The 20,677-nt window shown below is 33.3% G+C and overlaps 1 protein-coding gene across 3 annotated transcripts in view; it reads right to left on the bottom strand.

Moving 5' to 3' along the window:
- Positions 1-20,677, bottom strand: part of Cep126 (centrosomal protein 126) — a 70,771-nt gene that overhangs the window by 28,146 nt on the left and 21,948 nt on the right. The window contains exons 2-4 of one of the 3 annotated variants that reach the window (XM_047519691.1): positions 14,992-15,073; positions 13,623-13,821; positions 8,211-10,356 (exon numbers count right to left, since the gene is read on the bottom strand). In XM_047519691.1, coding sequence (XP_047375647.1) covers positions 8,211-10,356; positions 13,623-13,730 — 2,254 coding nt within the window. In that variant the 5' untranslated portion in view covers positions 13,731-13,821; positions 14,992-15,073. Of the gene's footprint in view, positions 1-8,210; positions 10,357-13,622; positions 13,822-14,991; positions 15,673-20,677 lie in introns of all 3 variants that reach the window. The other 2 variants (XM_047519690.1, XM_047519689.1) reach the window with 2 other exon arrangements.

Genomic DNA, 20,677 nt, shown 5'->3' with positions numbered 1-20,677 from the left:
ATAAAACTATTTAGATTATCTAGTTAAGTTGAAAACATACATTCCCTAAGACCTAGCAACGTTAGTCAGTGATATACAAAATTGTTCTTAGTGTCATTAGTCATAAAAGAAATTAGAAGTAACCTAAATGTCCAAAGCTAGAATTAAATTTTTTTGTACATTCATATAATAAAATGTGATACAGCAATGAATATGAAGGGATCAGGAGTAAATTAATGAATCTGATAAAAATGTTGATCAAAAAAAAATAAATCCCAGAATACAGGTGATGAAATCATTTCCTTAACATAAGTTTCAAAACTAGGCAAATCTAAACAGTATTTTTTTGGATACATTCATATGATGGTAAAATTATAAAGAAAAGCATGGAATAATTAACACGAAGTTCTGTATGGTGTCCACTTCTGTGAGGGAGGAAGGGGATGCAACTTGGGAGGAGCATAAGGAGTGATTTTCTATTTCTGAAACTGAGCATCAATATAGGATTCTTTTGTTATTAGCCCTTTTTCTTATAGATCACATACTAGGATATATTTCACAATTTAAAAAAATAGAATGAATGGTTTGAGAGTTTTTTCTGCTAAACTTAACTTCATTGGTCTTGGTTTATCAGATCAGTTGATCAGGATGATTTTGAGTCTTATTTCCACCTCTATTTCACTAATGACTTTATTACTTTGTACCATTCACAAATTGAATAGATTGATGTACCTTTTTTCCCATGTATGTTATAGAAAAATCTGTTGTTATTTGGAGAACTTTTAGGAAACAGTATATAGTAGCTAAGTGGTTAAGAACACAGACCTGTATTTCAAAGCAACTCAGAGTTCACCATGTAGACACTGTGAGCAAAGCTCTTGTTCCTGAGTTGAAAAATGTATAGATAAAATGTTAATATTGTCATTAAATAGTGGTAAACATGCCCAAAGAATATTGTGGGGATTTGATCCTTTATGAATCTTGTGATAGATTAATGCATGATGATAACTAGTGGGCAACAGAACAATATTGGAATGGTGGTAATAGGAGGACACAGTATTATCATGTTAGAAGCTTTGGAACAAGTATACATAATGACCGTCCAGTAGAGAAATCTATGTCCCCCCCCTACAAAGGGCCTATTTTACTATGATATAAAAATTGGGTCTGCTCACCACATAGAGCCAGAGGAATGAGAAGGTGTGCTCCATTTGTGTACAATGTGTCAAAATGCATTCTACTGTCATGTATAACTAATAAGAACAAATTAAAAAATAAAAAAAAAATTGGCTCATGTACATTTTTATCTTAAACTTTATGTTAAATAAGCTTTTGTAATAGTCAAAAAACAGGCTCTTGAGATAGAATGCTTAATCCTGGGCATCATTTATACTAGCTATGCAGATTATACAAATTTGTTATATCTATGTATCTCAGTTTTAATTTTATTCTTTATTATTTTTAATTTTTTGGTACTGGGGATTCAACCCAGCCGTGCTTTACAATTAAGCTGCATCCCCATCCCTTTTTATTTTTTATTTTGAGATAGGGTCTCACTAAGTTGCCCAGGCTGGCCTAGAACTTGTGATCTTCCTGCTTCAGTTTCCAGAGTTACTGGAATTACAGGCATAAACCACTGTGCCTGACTCTCAGTTTTAACTTTAAAATGAGGGTAATGATATTATTGACCTCACATTCTTATTGGAAGAACTGAGCTTGTTTCCATTTGTAAAGTGCTTAGATTAGCACTTAGGATAGTGCTTCAAATGGACACATAACAAATGTTATCTAATTTTTACACAATAATTTGTTTCTATGTCTCTTATCAAATTTCTGGTCTCATGAAAATTATTTATTCTAGGGAAAGAACAATGGAGCTCCAATAGAAAATTCTAGTTCTCCTTTGAATAATTTTTTTTAAAAAACTGAAGTATAACCTTCACAAAGAATAGTGCACAAATTATATGTAAACAGATTATATTCACAAACCCAGACTGCACTGTCACCCACGTCAAGTGGGTAACAAAAAACTCCCTTTACCCATTTCCATATTACTCCCTACCATAGGTTTACCTGCTTTTGATATAAATGGAATACAATTTCCATTTTTATTGTCCAATATTCTTTTTTTGTACAATATTACGATGTGAGATTCATTCACATTGTTATTTTTTTAGCAATAGCTTATTCATTTTCATTGTGGTAGGTCATTAAGTGAATGGTTGAATTTCACTTAATTCATACTTTGTAGTTGAAGGACATTAGAGATGATTGGCAGTTCAGATTATAATAATGCTTAGGAAAAGTTTTTGAACATGTCCTTTGGTTTCCATATTTATCTCTCTCTCTCTCTCTCTCTCTCACACACACACACACACACACACACACATACACAATCTATTGTTAAGTCATAGTATATACATATATATTCAAGAGTTTCCAGTTGATATACTTCTTTATCAAACTTTGTGTCTTTCCAATTTAACTATTGTGATGTATGTGGTTGTATCTAATTGTTTAAATGTGCATTTTCCTGATGACTAGTAAGGCTCAGACCTTTGAATATGTTTATTGACCATTTGGATATTGTACTTTATGAAAAACATTCCAATTTTTTAATGGTGTCTTGATCTTTTTGATGTGTTACTTAAGACTAGTTATTCAATCAAACACTAAGGTCAGTATTTCTCTGATAGTATTTTGTAGATGTTATTAAAGTCCCACAACCAGTTTCCTTTAAGGATGGTAGATTAATCAAGATATTAAAGGTGGACTTGATTAAACCAATTAAAAGTTTTTAAAATCAAGTTTAAGGCTTCCTTAAAAAAATTCTTTTCCTATGTGGAGAGTTATGTTAGCTATCCCTGTAATTTCTAGCCTGCCTTACAAATTTTGGATTTACCTAGCCAGGTCCCATATTAATGTATACCAATCTCTTGCAACAAATCTCTTCGTATCTCTTTATTGATACTGCTTTTCTGGTTTAATCTTGGCTGATACAATTGGGTTGTCTTTTTCTAATTTATTTAAATTATTATTTTATTGTTGTTCTTATTTATTATAGTTCTGGTTAGGAGTTCTTTGTCAGTATTACACAATACAAATATCTTCTGCCACCCTTCTCAATCCCTTCTTGTTTTTTGGATTAAAAAAATCTCTAATTTTTTTTTTTGGTATTGGGGATTGAACCCCAGACCACTTGCATGCCAGAAAAATGTTCCACTACTGAGTCGCACCCCTCATACCAAACAATTGTACAAATTGTCAGTAATCTTCCTCATAGTCTGTGCTTTTTATATACTGTGTAAGAAATAAATAATAAAATCATAAACATATTCCCTGATCATCTCTAGGAGACTTTTTCTTATAAAAAATTCTTTTTTTTTCTTTTTATATAAAGAAGATTCCATATTTAGATCTATAGTTCACCTTGATTGATCTTTTGTGTATAGTGTGAGGCAAGGGTCATTTTCACTAATTTCATATAGTCTTTCAGTTGATGAATGATAAGATGAACCTTTATTTTCTGCTATGCACTGCCACCTTTGCCAACAATTAAACAGTTAGAATACTTTAAGTAAAAAACAGTCTGTTTCTTACTCCGTATTCTATTCCATTGGTCTACATATCCTGGGCAAATGCCACATTATGCTAATTACTCTATTTTTTATACAACATCTAGTAGCATAAGTTTTACAACTTTATTCACTGAGATTATTTCAGCTATTCTTGATCTTTGCATTTCCATATAAATGTTACACTGAATTTGTCAATTTTCACAAAAATCCTGCTGAAACTTTAAATGGGATTGTACTAAAGTTACAGATTAGCTTGGGGAGAATTGGCTTCTTTATAACACTGACTCTTCTAAGGCATGAACATTTTATAGATTTCTTTAATTTCTCTCAAGATTTCTTTAATTTCTCTCAATAGTGTTCTTGTTTTCAATAGTGTTTTATACCCTTCTGTGAAAGGTGCCATGCAAAACACTTTATTATCCCCACAGGTTTATACTTTTAAATTTTCTTTTAAAGTATCATTATTGGAGCTGAAGAAATAGCTCGTGTTGGAGAGTGTTTGCCTAGCATGCACAAGGGCTGTGGTCTGAATCCCTGGCACCTCAGAGGGGAAAAGTATCATTGTTAAATTTCTCAGATCTCCCTATATTTATCAATTATTCTAATTTCTTTTCAATTTCCCATACCCATCCAATTACATATTTAGCATGGAATCTGTCTTATTTCTGGATTAAGACATATTGATATTCATTAGTAACAGACAACACTTTTTTTTCTGTCAGTGTCATCTTCCTCTAAATTTCTCTCAATGACACCTTTTCTCCTTAAGTTTATTTTAAATTTTATCTCTATCTCTTCTAGGTGTGCTTATTCTTTATCAGTTTTTGTCCTTTTCAGATGAGGAAGTTCTTAATTATTTCACTACAAGCAATTGGTTTGCTCCTTGGAACATGGACTCTTATAATTTGTTTTCAGGCATATTACTCCCTTCAGGCTTTATAACCTCCAGCAATCTTCGGTCAAAATTGTTTTTCACAATCTTTCCTATTCTTCACAAAACTCTTTCTTTATAATCCTATTCATATACTCTATCCACTCTCCTAATATTTAATTGATGAAAACGAGACCATCTGAACTCAGTTCTTCCCTTAGTCACTTCTAAATATCTCTTCTTTCACTTGCCTTGTATCCTTAAGTTTCTCTCAATGGAAAGAAGTATGAAGAGTTGAGAAAAATGCTAGAGCAGGATCTCATAGGAAATTAGACATTGAATCAAAAATATTAAAAGAGGATTTGCTCTTCAAAGTTGATTCCATAAGTTGTTTCTTCTATTTCTTTCATGTTTTTAAATTTTTTTCTTGGTTAAGATCATTGATCTATATCTGATCTTTCCATTAAAAAGTCTCATAGTGTACCCATTCTAGTCGCTGTCATAGACATTACTATTCATGGCTAAAACTGCTTGGGAAGAATGGCTTATATTCATTAACCATGCATCCTCACTGCTCTTTCTGTATTAAATTGTTTTCATTTAGAATATCATATAAAGCATAGTAAAGAACAAATATTGAACAAATATAATTGAAGGTCTCTGTGTATCAAGGTTGCATCATGCTCTAACATTTGCTATTTGGAGTTTTACAATTTATAACCTGAATAACTACAATGGCAACCTTGCTATTATAGACTCTTGTTCTTCTTCCTTCCCCAGAGATAATTTCTATTCTTTTTTTTTTTTCTATTCTGAATTTATGTTTATCATTAACATGTTTGCTACAATTTTACTTCCCATGGATGTGTCTATAAGTCATATAGTATTGTTTTATATATTTTAAATTTTTATTAAAGTATTCTAACTCTACAATTTTCCCTCTCATTTGGGATATTTATTTCTATTAATATGTGGTCTGGGAAAAACCTAATAGATGAATATTGAATGAGAAAGGAGAAATGGGGGTGTTAGATATTTGGGGAGAATAAGTGTTTGAAAGAGCTATTGTAAAAGATGGAGAGTGAATTTGCCAGAGAAACAGATTAATTGGTAAGGTTGATAATTAGAGGCTGATGATCATGAATCTACAGTGTAATCAATACAGTTGGCACATTGTGTGCATTCTCTCTGCTACTTAGAAGAAAGCTGAAAATAGATTAAGTTTTTTTCTTGGAGGATGGAGGGTTGCCTGACTGGTGCCAAGGGGCAAAGAGTTTAGGATATTGGGAGAAGAATTATTGAAATGATGGCCCATTAAATCTAACCTGGGTAAGTAGTAGAAAATAGCTGATGGAATGGAATAAGAAAGCAGATAAAATAATGAACTACAAATCTGTGAGATAAAAGAATGGTAGGAGTAAGAAAAGAAAGAATGGGAGACTGTAGTCAGAGTGGATGATGTGATTGAGTTACTGATTATAGAAGTAAAGAAGTTATAGATCTTGGCAATGTAAGATGTCACAAAGAGGCGAAGTTATGGATATTGGCAAGGTCCAGGACACAGTAAAAGGAATGGGTAGTTGGGGCAGAATAATATAGAATGTCATTAGTGATGAAAAAGGACTGAGGGAGGTCAGCATGTTAAGATAGTTCATCTGTTTATGTTGAATTAACTAGTATCATGGCAAAGACTGCATGGAAAGGAATACTGTGAACCAGATGATATAGTTAGTTATCTTTATGGAGGAAATTATTTGAGACATGGGAGGTCATTATAGTTGCATGACTTGAACCTCATGAGGATAGAGTTTTTCCTAGAGACCTCTGGAAGCATTAATAAAGAGCATGATGCCCTCCGTAATTGTCAGCTGTAGGCACATAAGAACATGAAAATAGAAATGAACTGGCAAATAGGAGTGGAAAAAATGAATAAATTCTCACTGAACTGTAATTTGTTATTACTACAGAATTAACTCGAAATGTTAGATATTTAGTTTTGAGGAAAAAAATCTGGAATGACTGCTAAGTATTTAGTTTTGTTAGTATTGTTAGATTTTCTAAGTATAATTACAGTAGTAAGAGGTATAGATACATACAACAGTTTGAATATTTTTCTCTCTCTGAAAACATGGCTAAAATTCTTTACATTTCCAGTGTTTCTTATGCCCCTGAGAGAGAACTACTTCCTTTGATTAAATATCAGGGAAACATTGGTTTCTCCAGATGAATATATGTATACCATTTTTTTTTTTATCAAGAGAATGAGAATTCTAGTAGGTTATCCTTTACTACATAAGCTATCTGGGAAATTAAGTTTCCAATTATTTTTTCTGATATCTCAGTGTCTGATATTTATTTGTTTAGTAACTATATTTATTTTATGGTTTTAGTAGAAAAAGCACAGGTCTTGAGCCATAGAAATCTGTATTAAAATGCCAATTCTGTTATCTACTAGTTCTTGCAGTAGGCCAATTCTGTTTCCTTCTTTGCAAAATGGGATTTTAAAAAATGTTTGTTTTTCAGGATTACTATAAGGTCTTATAAATAAGACAATAAATTTAAAGTCCTTAGTTCTGTAACTAAAAGAGAGTAGAAATTCAAAACAGATAAACATGTATCATTATCTACTTTAGAATATGTAATCTGTATGATACTTTTATTTTTTGAAGTATTAAAGTTACATTGTGAAATTACTGGATGAAAAGATATTTTAATGAGAAGGAAAATTTTAAATTTAGATCTTTGTAGACAAGCATTGAAGACTTTTATAATTATAGTCTTTGCATTTAATTTTCTATCTGGTAATGTGGTTTGTTCCCACCCAATTCATAGAAATGTCTGGGTGCCTGTGAATTCTCAGGCACTGTTAGGGCCTGGGGACACAGTGATGAATTACAGAAAAAGTCCCTTCTCCCTGAAAGCTTATGGTCTAATTGAAGAAGACTTTGAATATTAAATTTTAAATTAACTCTCTATTTAAATATTAATACTTATTTATATCTTTGGAAAAAGAAAAGAGTTGCTTTTCTGTCTCTCCCCACCCCGCCAGTCCTATTTCTCAATAGGCAACCAGTTCATACTGGCAGGAAAATTTATGGGCTCTTAGTTCCATCAGAGGAGGAAAGTAGCTCATGAGGAGTCAAGCAGCTGCTAAGGGCAATGGCATTCTATAGAGAAGTAATTTTTTAAAAAACTTAAGGCAATGGTATCATTTTTTCCCTATGTGAAAATCAATATTTATAGCAGATAGATGCAGAGTTGTCACACTTTTGAAAAGGAAGGGGAGGATTAGGTACATCTATTATTAGCTTACAGCAATTCAATTTAATAATTTTAAAGAAAAATAAAGGAGTGTTTAAAATTATATTTATTCACCTATTTATAATAAACAATTTTTTTAACTGTGCTTACCTTGACAGAAAATATAACTCTAATATTAATGACATAATACTATGGGACAAGAATCAGATCCTACACCTTATCTTCCCTCTTTTAAATTAAGAAGAGAAATCATGAAAAAAAAAAGAAACGCAGAAAACTTTCTAAGTTTACTTGAGCACAGGTTGGGTCACTCTTTTAAAAGCTTCAGCTACTTTAGATCAAGTTACAATATAAAGGAAGGTAAGTTATTTCTATAAGGCTAATTTATAATTGAATATTATCATTTAATTATAATGAAATGTACATTGCAGTATATATTGCCATACCTTGGTAAGGAAAATTTCACATGAATTTAAAAAGTTGTGTATTTTATCTATAAAAAGATATAAATTTATTCTTACCAGTGGCCCTCTCATTCTGACTCAGGATGTTATTCCCTCTTTTCCATGAGGGAACTGATTCTTCTTCAGTAGTTCCAAGAGTCACAGACTGAGAGCTTTCTTCACAAACAGGACTTCTTTGGGTACAATATAATGTCCCATCTTGCTGGGCAATCATTTGAGTACCATTTGAATGACTTGGTTTTGCTAAAGTTTGGCACTCAGAAGAATAATAAGATGGTAAAGATGGTATCACAGTGACCATGTCAGAACAAGGATCTGAGAGTATAGGACTACTTTCTTGATTCCACTGATTTAAATTATGTTCTGTTGGAAGCACATATTTTGAATTAAAACAGTTATATGTAATAATGTTTTGAGAATTTTCAGTTATGACTGACTGACACTGAGAAACTTGCATATTTTTACCACTTCTAATATTTGATGTAGGTTTAGGAGGAGGATGAGGTATAATTAATTTACCCTGAGTTTGTATAAATGTGTTGGCTTTACTTTTGGACCATGGTTGAATGACAGTTCCTTTTCTATTGGTATATATAAAGTTGGATTGAACTTTTGCAGATCCTGTTCTCCTGATTACTTTTGCTCCACTTCTGTGTGAATTACCTTTCTGTGTTTTAGAATTACTATTACGCATAATGATTTTATTTTCCTCTTTTTTGGAGGCTGGCCAGGCTTGTTTAGTAAAGTTATAACTTGAAGGTATAAAACAGTTCAAAGGTGCATGGTCTGTTCCATGACCTCCTAAAGCAGCAACATTTTCAGAGATAGAATCATCCTTGGACTTCTTTCTACTAGAATTTACAGAACAAGCAGGAACACTAATTATGCCTTTGCCAGCACCACTTTTAATGTGGAGTTGTTGAGACCACTGTTGAGTCATTCTTGTTCTATTCTTTAGTGAATGACTGTCTTCAGCGTTGTTTTCTATGTCACTGGTTTCATCAAACCACCTCAATTTTTTGGTAATCTTTGGGATTTCTGCACTTTTTTCCTTTGTTAATTCAATACTATCTCTGATAGCTGCTGCTTTTTGATTTCTGAACTTAAAGCTTTGATTTATAATTAGTGCCTTAAAATAATCATGTTCATATTTAGAGTCTTTCTTTAAAATACTTTTAAGAAACCTCACACCATTTCGCTCATGAATATTGTATTTCATTTTCTTGTGCTCATCAAGTAAATCATAATTAGAAACTACGTTAGACAATGATGTTGATGTTTCATACAGTTTTTGTTCTTTGTCTTTTGAATCAGAATTTTGAGGTAAACAGGTGGCTTCAATATTGTCTGAAAATAAAGACAATTCTTCTTTGTTACAATTGAAATAGTTTATCTTTTCATCTTTAACATCTTTCAATTCTTCTGACTTATCAGAACACTGCACTGGTTCAGTTTCATTTATGTGCATATTGTTCCTTGCTAACGGCTTAGCTGATTGTATATTAGATGGCAAGACTAAAGTTGTTGCTGTTGGTACAAATGAAGCAGGAATTGAAGTAGCTCTATTTTCTTGAGTTAATTTAGAGTAGTTCTCTTGGTCAGAAAATGTAGCCACTTCCTGGTTTAGAAAATCTGGAGCTGTCCAGGCTTTGCTAAATTTAAATGTTGGACTTTCAGTAACTAATGGCCTCTCCCTTTCAAGTACTCCCGAAGTTGAGTCACTTGTCCTCATAGTGCTGGATTCCGAGGTTTTTTCACTTTTTTTATCTAGTACAACTATGGGTGAACTATATAAAAAGGCTACTGAATTATTATTAGCAGTACTTGTGACTTTTTGCATAGTTCTACTCAAAGTGGATGGATTTTGTTCTTTATTATTAAAACATTCCCACGAAGGAAGAACATTAGATTTACTTAAATTATCTGAGAAACATGTGATGGACTGAGTCTTTTGAGCATCTAAATTTGTAAGCCAATTATTGATATGCTGAGTTTTAGAGAACAATAGTTTATCTTCATCAAAGCAGTTTAGATTAGTTGATTGCAGATTTGCTGATTTGAGGGAAACAGAATTCTGCTGGATTGATGTAGAAGGCTCCTTACTAAGTGTTAAGTATATTTCTTCATGCTCTCCAGCCTCAAGACTGTCTATACTTGAGAGGGTTTCAGAATTGGTTATATGATTAACTTCATCACAAAATTTCTGAAAAAAAAACACATCATTTTATGTCTTAGAAGATTTTAAATGGCAAAAGTAATGACTCAATCAATAAATGGGCTAAGGAACTAAACAGACACTTCACAGAAGAAATACAATTGATCAACAAACATAAAAAAAAACTGTTCATCTCTTGCAATTAGAGAAATGCAAATCAAAACTACTCTAAGATTGCATCTTACTCCAGTCAGAATGGCAATTATCAAGAATACAAGCAATAATATGTGTCAGTGAGGATATGGGGAAAAAGGTACACTCATACATTATTGGTGGGACTGCAGATTGGTGCAACCACTTTGTAAAGCAGTATGGAGATTCCTCAGAAAATGTGGAATGGAACCACCATTTGACCCAGCTATCCTACTCCTTGGTTGATATCCAAAGGACTTAAAATCAGCATACTACAGTGATGCAGCCACATCAATGTTTATAATATCTCAATTCACAATAGCTAAACTATGGAACCAACCTAGATGCCCTTGCCCTTCAACAGATGAATGGATAAAGAAAATGTGGTACATATACACAAAGGAATATTAGTCATAAAGAAGAATGAAATTATGGCATTTGCAGGTAAATAGATGGAACTAGAGAATATCATTCTTAGTGAAATAATCCAATCCCAAAAAACCAAAGGCCAAATGTTTTCTCTGATAAGTGAATGCTGATCCATAGTGGGGGATGGGTAGGGAAGAATGAAGGAACTTTGGATTATGCAGTGAGGAATGAGGGGAGGGGTGGGGTGGTTGGGGAGGTGGGGATGGGAATGATGGTAGAATGAGCAGACATTATTACCCTATGTACATGTATGAAAAAAAAAGTAATGACTCACACCATTATTACTGTATCCGGTTTTCATTGGCATGTAAAATAGAGTGGCATATCTATAAACAGTATAGGGGTATAAAGTAATTTATAGTCCTGAAGTAGTCCTCAATGTAAAACAATAGGGAGGTAACAAAGATTTATAATAAATTTGCTTGCTTTAATTTCAACTTCTGGAGTAACTACCTAATTATTCTAGCCACAATTATAATTTAGAAGATCTCATATGGGAAGTGAAATCCTAAAAAACAAGTTATTTACAAATTACATTTTTTTTCTGAAACACTTACTGGACTTGAATGAGGCTCCTAACATCTCTGCAACCCTAATATGAACTTCCTGCTGGTAGGGGATACATGCTTTTTATAAAAATTAATCTTGTGGTCTATAGTAAAGTTTTCAACTCTGGTTTCATCTTAAAAATCACATGGGGAACTTGGTAAAAATTTCTAGGCTTGGGTTCTGTTCATTTAATACTTGTATGGGTCCATCCATTGGTATTATTATTATTTTAAAATTTCTTAAGTAATTGTAATATGGGTTTAGGGTCATGAACTATTGACGTTATAAAATGATTCATTTTTGGAGATGTAGCACAATAATAATTTTCATAAGTTCCAGACATTCTTATCACTGTCTCACTAAAATTTCCATGGAATTTATCAATCTTTACTTAAGAATATGGTAAATGTTTGAAAGTATTTCTGATTTTTCACATATATCCAAAAGCATTAATCCGTATTGGTATATAGAAATAAATTTTAAGAAGATGTTAAATTGTAAATCTAGTGAAAAAAACTGAAATAAATTAAAAAGTAAAGTAGTGTCCATTAAGATTACAAATTTTAGAAAATTTAGATATTCTTTAATGGACAAAAATAATTTTTTCTAGCCCAGAAAGTAAACCAAGAAATCAAGGAAATAAATTCTAGGATAAAATATTTTAGTTTATATAGTTAAATCTTCTTGACATGCTAGTGTGAAATAGGTTTTAAATTTTATTCATGAAAGTTTTATATTACTAGTGTTTACCCCTTGTATATCACAGGTTTTGGCACACTTTGTATAGTGATAGTCACTCAATCAAATCAGAAGAATAAAACAAAGCACAGCTACTTCAATGTCTGTTTTTGGACATTATATATATTTGTACTTTAATTTATAAAATAGTTTTGGTTATTAATTCCATCATCTCTGCCATTTCTGTGCCTGATTATATTCACTAATTTTCTTCTGGTTATGTGTCATATTAACCTGATTCTTCACATCTAGTAAATTGATTGAATTGACATTATGAGTATTATGCTGTTGTGTGTATAGATTTTAAAGCTTTCTTTAAGAGTGCTAAGGGTTTTTTTTTGATAGGCAGCTGGGTTACTTGTTGGATTTTTTGAGGTTTCTTTAGACTGTCTAGGTAGAAAGCCCATATCATCACAAAGTTTAGCTAATTCTTTTTTTTTTAAAAGATCTTATCCTGTACTTCCTGTTATCCAATATCTAAAAGCACTTGTTTCATATATTTTATTCATAATTATGGTTGTTTAAGGCAGGAAGGCATATCATTGCCAGCAGAAATCTCCTGTTTTGCTTTCTTAGCCTTGCCACTATTGATTAATTGTTGGATAAATAAGGCCAATTTAATCTTGATCTTGATCTATTAAGATTCTAGTAAATGTGTATAATTATTCATGAAAAATAAAGTATGTGGAGTTGGGAATGTAGCTCAGAGGTAGAACACATGTCCTGTATGCATGAGGCCTTGGGTTCAATCCCCAGTGCCACAAAATCATGAACATTTTGGGAAAATCAGATGGAATCTCCATTCATTTATAAAAAATGTAACCAAGTAAATTCCTTACTAGGGTTAGACTAGAAACATCATTTTTAGATACTTCTGCCATATTTCACATAATCTCGAATAATAATGATACTTATATTACATTGTGCTTTCAAATAGCTTTTTTTTGTTTGTTTTTTTAGGAATGGAACGCAGAGCACTCTACCACTGAGCTACATCCCCAACCCTTTTTATTTTTAATTCTGAGATAGGGTTTTGTTAAGTTGCTCAGGCTGGTCTTGAACTTGAGATCCTTCTGCCTCAGCCTCCAAAGTCTGGCATTATTAGCACATGCCACCATGCCCAACTCATAAAGCATGTCTTTTGAAATAGAAGAGAGAGAGAGAGAGAGAGAGGAAAAAAAAAAAAAAAAGACTAGAAGTGGCAGAGGGAAAAATGAGTAAGAGGTAAGGAAACATTAAAAAGTTTTTTCCCCAACATCTGTAATGGCATTCTTGCTGATTCCTCCATACTTTCTTTTATGGCCTACTCTTAGCTAATGGCATACATTTCTTTAGTGGAGAACACTGAAAACTGGGGCAGAATTATTACCAGGAATTAAAATATTAATAGCATTATAGTTTCATACTTGCAAAGTGCTTAAATGCTGATCTTCTAGGAGTTTCTGAGTTTCCTCCAGTTTAAGCTGGAACACATTTTTGTTAGCAGCTAGGTTTGCCATGCTATTTTCCTTCATTTCTTTATCACTAATGATTTTGGATAAGAGATGTTTCTGATGCTTATGATCATTTTTTGACAACGTTGAAGGCAAGGCAGAATCTATAGCTCTGTGAAACAGACATAAAAATATTTAGTACATTTCAATAAAATCAACTTATTTCTATAAGTATATAAAATATACATTTGTATAATATGTGTGTATATGTCCAGATAATCACATATAAGGATATTGGAGAGTATATAGATATATTAGAATGGGAAATTTAAAGCAGTTAATAGTAGAATAAAAATGATTGTGAGACTATGGTGCCAGTTAAAGAATTCTTTCATATAGGAATGCCCAGTTATTCATGATTTATTATATTCCATTCTTTTTATCATTTCTGATAGGGATAGAAGTAATTCCTGTAAATGTGTAGAGTTAGTCCTCAGTTCTTTTAAGAGCATTCCTATACAGATAACAATATTTTGCATTACCCTTTGTTCTGAGTTGATGTCATGGCTAATAGGTATTTCTATAACCGTAAGAGAGCTGGTTGAAGAGTTAAGCAGATGGAAAACTAGGAAAACTGCTTGTTAATTAGGTTTGGGAGTGTGACTCCCAATGAAAAGTGTACACATTTGTTTTCAGTTTGTTTCGGGAATCAGGAATATAAGCATGGTTTTCATGATACAGAAGAAGTATCTTTAACTTAGAGTCTACTTTTTAGTGTGCCAAAGTGCCACTGCAAAATTATCAATGCATGACATCATCTATTAGGATTTTGTATTATCTGGAAATGGATAGCATGTTACATTTCAGCATGCGTACAAAGTGGAAAAAAAGAACTAAGGAAGATTTTGGGGGAAAGATAGGTGGGGATGAGGATATCATATAGGTGACTACCTGCTGCACTAGGGCTGGTAGTGTGAATCTCAAGGGTATTTATTCCAATTCAGTTCACTTATTCTCAATTAGATGAGTATAGAAATGTTTTGGAAAGTGCCATGGCCACATGTGGCCTATACCTATCTCCAATACCCATATATATCCTTATTTGGACAGACTGGAATAGTCAAGATTAGTGATTATTGGATCCCTAACTATCCCTTTATTATCAGAGAGAGATCAGAGAGAGCAAGAAAGTATTTAACACAAGTTCCTGAACTTTGAGGATATGTTTCTGCCTCCTCCTTTTACACTTTCCTATGCTTATATAATCTTCCCCCTTTGGTCACCCCTCCCAAACAAAATAAAGCTAAATCTACAAAGTATCTAATAAACTCAATTTATTTACCTTTAAAGTTGTCGTCTCTCAACTTTTTCTTCTCTATTCCTTTCTTCTCTACTCCACTTTCTTCTCTTCTCTTCTCTACTTTCTTCCCCCAGGGAGGAGGATTGAAGGGATGTATAGGAATAAAAGGAAATGGGGAGGTAGAAATAGAGGAAGAGTGAAACATGGGGGGAAAGGAAGAAGAGATCATAAGGGAAGAAGAAACAGGAGAAACTGGAGAGGGAAAAGCTAAATATGTTGGAGGCAAACATGGAGAAGGAGATGAATGCAAAGGAGAGGGCAAAAGAGGAATAGGTGAAGGAGGTAAGTGTGAAGAAGTAGATGAGGAAGGTGAAGGAGAGGATAGAGTAGATGAAGAGGAAGAAAACACTATAGAGGGTGAAGAAGAGGATGCAGAAATAGAAAGAGATGAAGGCAAAGAAGGGGATGGAGAATGACAGGGAGGTTCATGGGAGAGAACTGAGGCAGGTGGATGGTCTAAAAAGGCCTGGGGCTGATTTGACAATGTGACTTGTGGAATAGATTGCTGAACTGACTGCAAAGGATTCAATCTAGCAGGATATTCAGGAAGTGGAGTGATATAAGAAAGAGTGGGGGCTTGTTGATGAGGGGGATGGCTGGATAAACAGGAAGGCTTCAAAACTGGGAGAACTTCCAAAGGGGCTGGGGAAACAACCAGTCGAGCTGGAAGGGAACGACGGATAAGGGCAGGCATTAGAGTAGCAGGGGTAGAATGCTGTGCTGGAAGGAAATGTTTGGGTCTGGAAGTTCTGTAAAATAACTTGTTTTGTGAGTCAGGATCTGAAATGATTGGAGAATTTCGGGATGGGTGAGGAAGATGGTCAGGTGGACCAGATGGAATGGGGGTTGTTAAATGAGGGAAACTGCTAGAAAAGCTGGAAGTAACAGGAGCTGGAGGGCGAGGAAGATATTTGACTGGGTAAGACAATGGGGCTGGTATAAAAGTCTTTGGGAGAGTAGAGGGGACAGATGGCAGGGTGTGGGGCTGGGAGGTGGAAGAAACAGTTGGGTAACTAGGAAGAATTAGGGAATGGTGGGATAGTAATGGGGCCCGTGAAGGAGAAAGCTGATCAGATAAGTAGGGATTGGGTGTGGAGACAGCTGGACAGGCAGGAATGGATCTGCACAGGTGGAAAAGCATTTGGACAGGCAGGTAGAAAGAGCCTTATTAAGATTTTTTTTTTAATTGGGCTATCTCTAGGCTTTTTGATTCATGTTATTTTTTGTCCTTTGGGTCCAATGTATGATCTTCCATTGATCAACCAGGGTCTTCTCACATTGACTGAGAAATGTACATAGATTATTCAGGTTCCCCTTCTCATTCTTTGTCCCTATTTTCAGAAATCTGTCAGTCATAGAGATACATGAGTAAGGAATGGAAAAAGCACTGATGAAAAGGGTAAATAGAGGTCAAACAGACAACTGTTCAGCTCTGGTCAGACTTCTCAGGGTACTATGTGGTTTAGAATCAGCTATCTCACTATGAATACATGGATATTGGAGATAGATATCTAAGAACAATATTATTTTATTAAAGAATAAGTATTTAATATGGCAAAGAATATATCCTCTTTTTATCCTACACCTGCCAAAAGAGTCAATGAGCTTTGTGATAAGGATTTTGTTGTGATCAAAGGCTGATGACTTCTTTATCACTAACATTTTCCACATTAGAATAATCTTTTATGTGTACTAATATATTTATGCTTCTTTGGAAACTGTTTTCTTGACTTTATTTTATTCTTCAACATATTTTGGGTTTATATTACACTGAAAATGTATTTTTAATGTCATAATTATTAATATTTATAGCTTAATTATATTTGCTATAAATATTTCCATTAACCTCACACCTGATCCTTAATATTTTGATAGCTCATATTTGTATAGCATTTAGTTTAGGAAGCACTTTCATATATATTATTTAGTACTATTAGTTATATATGGAAAGGAGTCCAACTTTTTAATAAGTAAACTAGTGTCCTCTTTATAGATTATAAACATTTGTTATTTTCCAAACATATAACATTTATGTGAAATGTATATATATGTGTGTATGTATATATATAGTATATATATATATATGCAGATAGATATAAGTATCATGAAGTCATAGTCACAATAATATATTACAATAGCCTGAAAATTAAGCATTCTAACGTAGATTGAAGATCATAAAACAAAGATGTGTGATATTTACTGATCTTAGCACAAATTTGCTATAATAATTATGTTTGTTTCAGAGAAATCAGTTATTCTGACAGTTTAACTCTTCTAAGACTTCAAACAACTTCACATTGTTGAATAAGAAAAATATCTATGCTTTCATTTATTGTACAAAAGAGGTGTTTTTAAAATTGAAAACCATAAAATTGAAAACATTTAATTAACAGTAAGGACAACTGCTATACAGAAATAGAAACTTGAAAGTGAAGAATCCCTGTATAAAAAATGCATAATTCTTCTATATTAAAAGGTTTAGACACTTTTAAAGGAGTCTAAATTCCCTGAACCCTAGGAATTTTCTAATTTTCTGCCATCTTTTTTCAGATGTGACTTTCCTTGGAGAACTCTGATTGTTTTCACTGCTTCAGCTTCCATTTGTTTCTTAACACATTGCTTTCTGGTTCCATTTTTTCCATCTCAGTGTATCGCTTTGTTTGTGATTAACTAATTGACCTGATAATTATAAAAATAGACACTTGACCATTAACTTTAATGACTTTAATTTCCTTGGTTTCCATATCATCATGTTTTCCTACTTCTCAGGTTGTTCTTTTTTCAGGACTTTTTTTTAGCTCCTCTTGGTCTGTCCTTTACATGCTGGAATTTTTGAGTTATGTGACCCTCTTCTTTTTTAAACCTATTAATACTCTCTTTGTAACCTTATTTGTACTATCTGTGTCATCTTCTCTGTATCTGTGGATGAGTAAAGGCCTAACAAAGTCCCATCTCCTTCTCTATGGACCAATTCAATATTGGGTTAATTTTCTAAGTCTGTACCCTGGGATTTGGTCCATCCATTGTGATTTCACTTTCTTACAGAGGAGCTGTAATTTGTGGAAGCCAGGGACATGGCAAAGACTATGTACTCTGTGGCCTGCCCTGAGGATCCTTCTCATTGAAGAATGTTGCCTTTTTTGGCATACAGTGTTTTCTGTTCTCTAATTAAAGTCAAACATGGTCTACTGTATTTAGGGGGGTTTACTTGCTGGTAGATATTAAGCCATGTAACTTCCTCCATTTATTGGTGACTATTACATTTATTCTCATGGTCCAGATTTCTTACCATGAGAAATGATCTCCTGAATATCCCATGTCTCAAGCTCACAACTTACCATTCTCTTTTCATTTACTTCCTCTTCTAAACTTATTTATTTCTCCTTCATAGTCACTAAAAACATTTATTTTTAAAATGTGGTAAGAACTTGTAACATGAGATCTATCCTTTTATCCTCATGGTCCTTATTTTGATCAGTGATTTCACCATCCATTCACTGACTTAAGTCCAATCCCTGGAATCATCCTAGATTCTTCCCTATTACCTTTTAGCTATCGCCTAAATGGCTTTTAAGAACTCATCATTTACTTTGCCAGATACTTTCACCATTAGTCTTACTCTATTCTTTGCATTCTGGCAATATTTCTAAAATATATAAAATGCTGTATGCTTGTTTTAGACCTTTTGGCAATTGTTTCTAGAACATATTCCTTAACAAGGCTCTTCAAGGCTTAATTCATGACTTCCTTTCTAATTCATTTTCCCATAACATGTGCCACTGTACTCATCAGTCAAAGTGAACTATGTGAAGACCCCTTGAAATAAATTTCCTTTTATACCTTTATGCACAATAATTATTCCTTCTAACTGAAGTTTCCTCTCAGTGTTTGTCTCTGATGAATATCCTCTTTAGCTATTAAACATCAGGCAAAGTTTATACCCTCTGAGAAGTATTCTCTGTTATTTATGGAATACTTTCAACATGAATAGCATTAAACTAATCACTATAGGGAATACTTATGTGTGTAAGATTTAACTACTATTCTCTGTAATATTACAATTTGTTGGGGAAACAAAAATACACATACAAATTACACAACTTTCCAGGGAGTGGGAGAAGGGGAGGGAGGTGGGAAGAGTTGGGGAGTGACATTGGTCAAATTATATTGTTATATTGTGTGCATGTACAAATATGTAACAACAAATCCAGTCATTATGTACAACTATAATGCACCAATAAAAATATGGAAAAAACCCAAATTACATAACTTTAAAATCTATTTCTATAGCCTTGCCCTCTGACCTCATCTTTGTTCATTTTTAAAAAAACACATTTCTACGGAGATATCTATCTTCTCAATTCAAAGGCTCAAATGAAATTTTTAGAAAAAACAAAAATTCTCTTAATAAGCCTCAAAATTTCAGTCTCTCGTGTGTGTGTGTGTGTGTGTGTGTGTGTGTGTGTGTTTGCTTTTCTCATTCTCTTTATCCTATCATACAACAACCTCATAATCTATTCTTTTCATGAAATATCTTTTTCTTGTGGCCGTCTTACTTCACTACCCTTCTAATGTAAATCCTGTTAAACTCATGGATGGACATCTTCCTCCTACTATTCTCTCTAAACTCCAATTTTTATATTTCTATTTGATCAACATCCTTAAATTCTTATTTCTTTTCTTTCTTATTCTCACTTCTCTGCATTGTAAAAATGCATTATTTTATTCTTCTTTTTCATCCTTTCTGCTCAAATCTTTTTCTTCTCTTTCTCCTCCTCCTCCTCCTTCTCTTCCTCCTCCTCCTTTCTTCTTCTTCATATTATTATCATCAGTGCTGGAGCTCAAACCCAGAGACTTGTGCATAATAGACAAGTGCTCTGACACTAAGAGACAATTCCAGTCTTATCTTTTTAGTCTTTATCAGATATATCCTTTCTTCCCTGTACAAAATGTGCTGTTTTAGAGTCAGTGGTAATGATCTATCTCTTGGATTATCCAGTTTCCTCCTTGTTCTCCTTACCTTCAAATTTATCTACTTTATTCTCTATCATTTACATTATTTATCTTTCTAAAGAGGATGATATCACTCCTTACTTAAAAACTTTTATTTAAGGGCTGGGGATATAGCTTAGTTGGTAGAGTGCTTGCCTTATAAGCACAAGGCCTTGGGTTCAAATCCCCAGCACCACAAAACAAAACAAAACAAAACTTTTATTTAGCTAGGCATGGTGGTACATGCCTGTAATTCCAGAGACTGGGAAGACTGAGGCAAGAGGATCACAAGTTCAAGGTCAACCTCAGCAACTTAGTTTGGTCCTAAGAAACTTAGTGAGACTGTCTCAAAATAAAAAAAAAAAATAAATAAATAGGGCTAGGGATGTGGCTTAGTGGTAAAGTTCAATCCCCAGTCCTCAAAAAAACAAAACAACAACAACAAAAAAACAAATAAAAAATACCTCCACTGGATCTCCAATAGTTATAGGATAGAGTTCCAAATCCTTAGTTAGACATAACTCTCAAATCTAACTTCAGTTTCCATTTCTAGATCATCTCCTGTCCTACTAGCAACATATTCTACAGTCCTGCTACTCTGAACAAGTCCTGTTTCCTTAGAGGGTTGTCTGTGACTTTTATAACACTCTGACCTATACATGCCTAAAACCCAATC

The sequence above is a fragment of the Sciurus carolinensis genome, chromosome 11 (assembly GCF_902686445.1).
Source record: "Sciurus carolinensis chromosome 11, mSciCar1.2, whole genome shotgun sequence".
NCBI lineage: Eukaryota > Metazoa > Chordata > Mammalia > Rodentia > Sciuridae > Sciurus > Sciurus carolinensis.
Note: the sequence above shows the minus strand (reverse complement) of the source record. Positions and strands in the feature narration are given on the sequence as shown.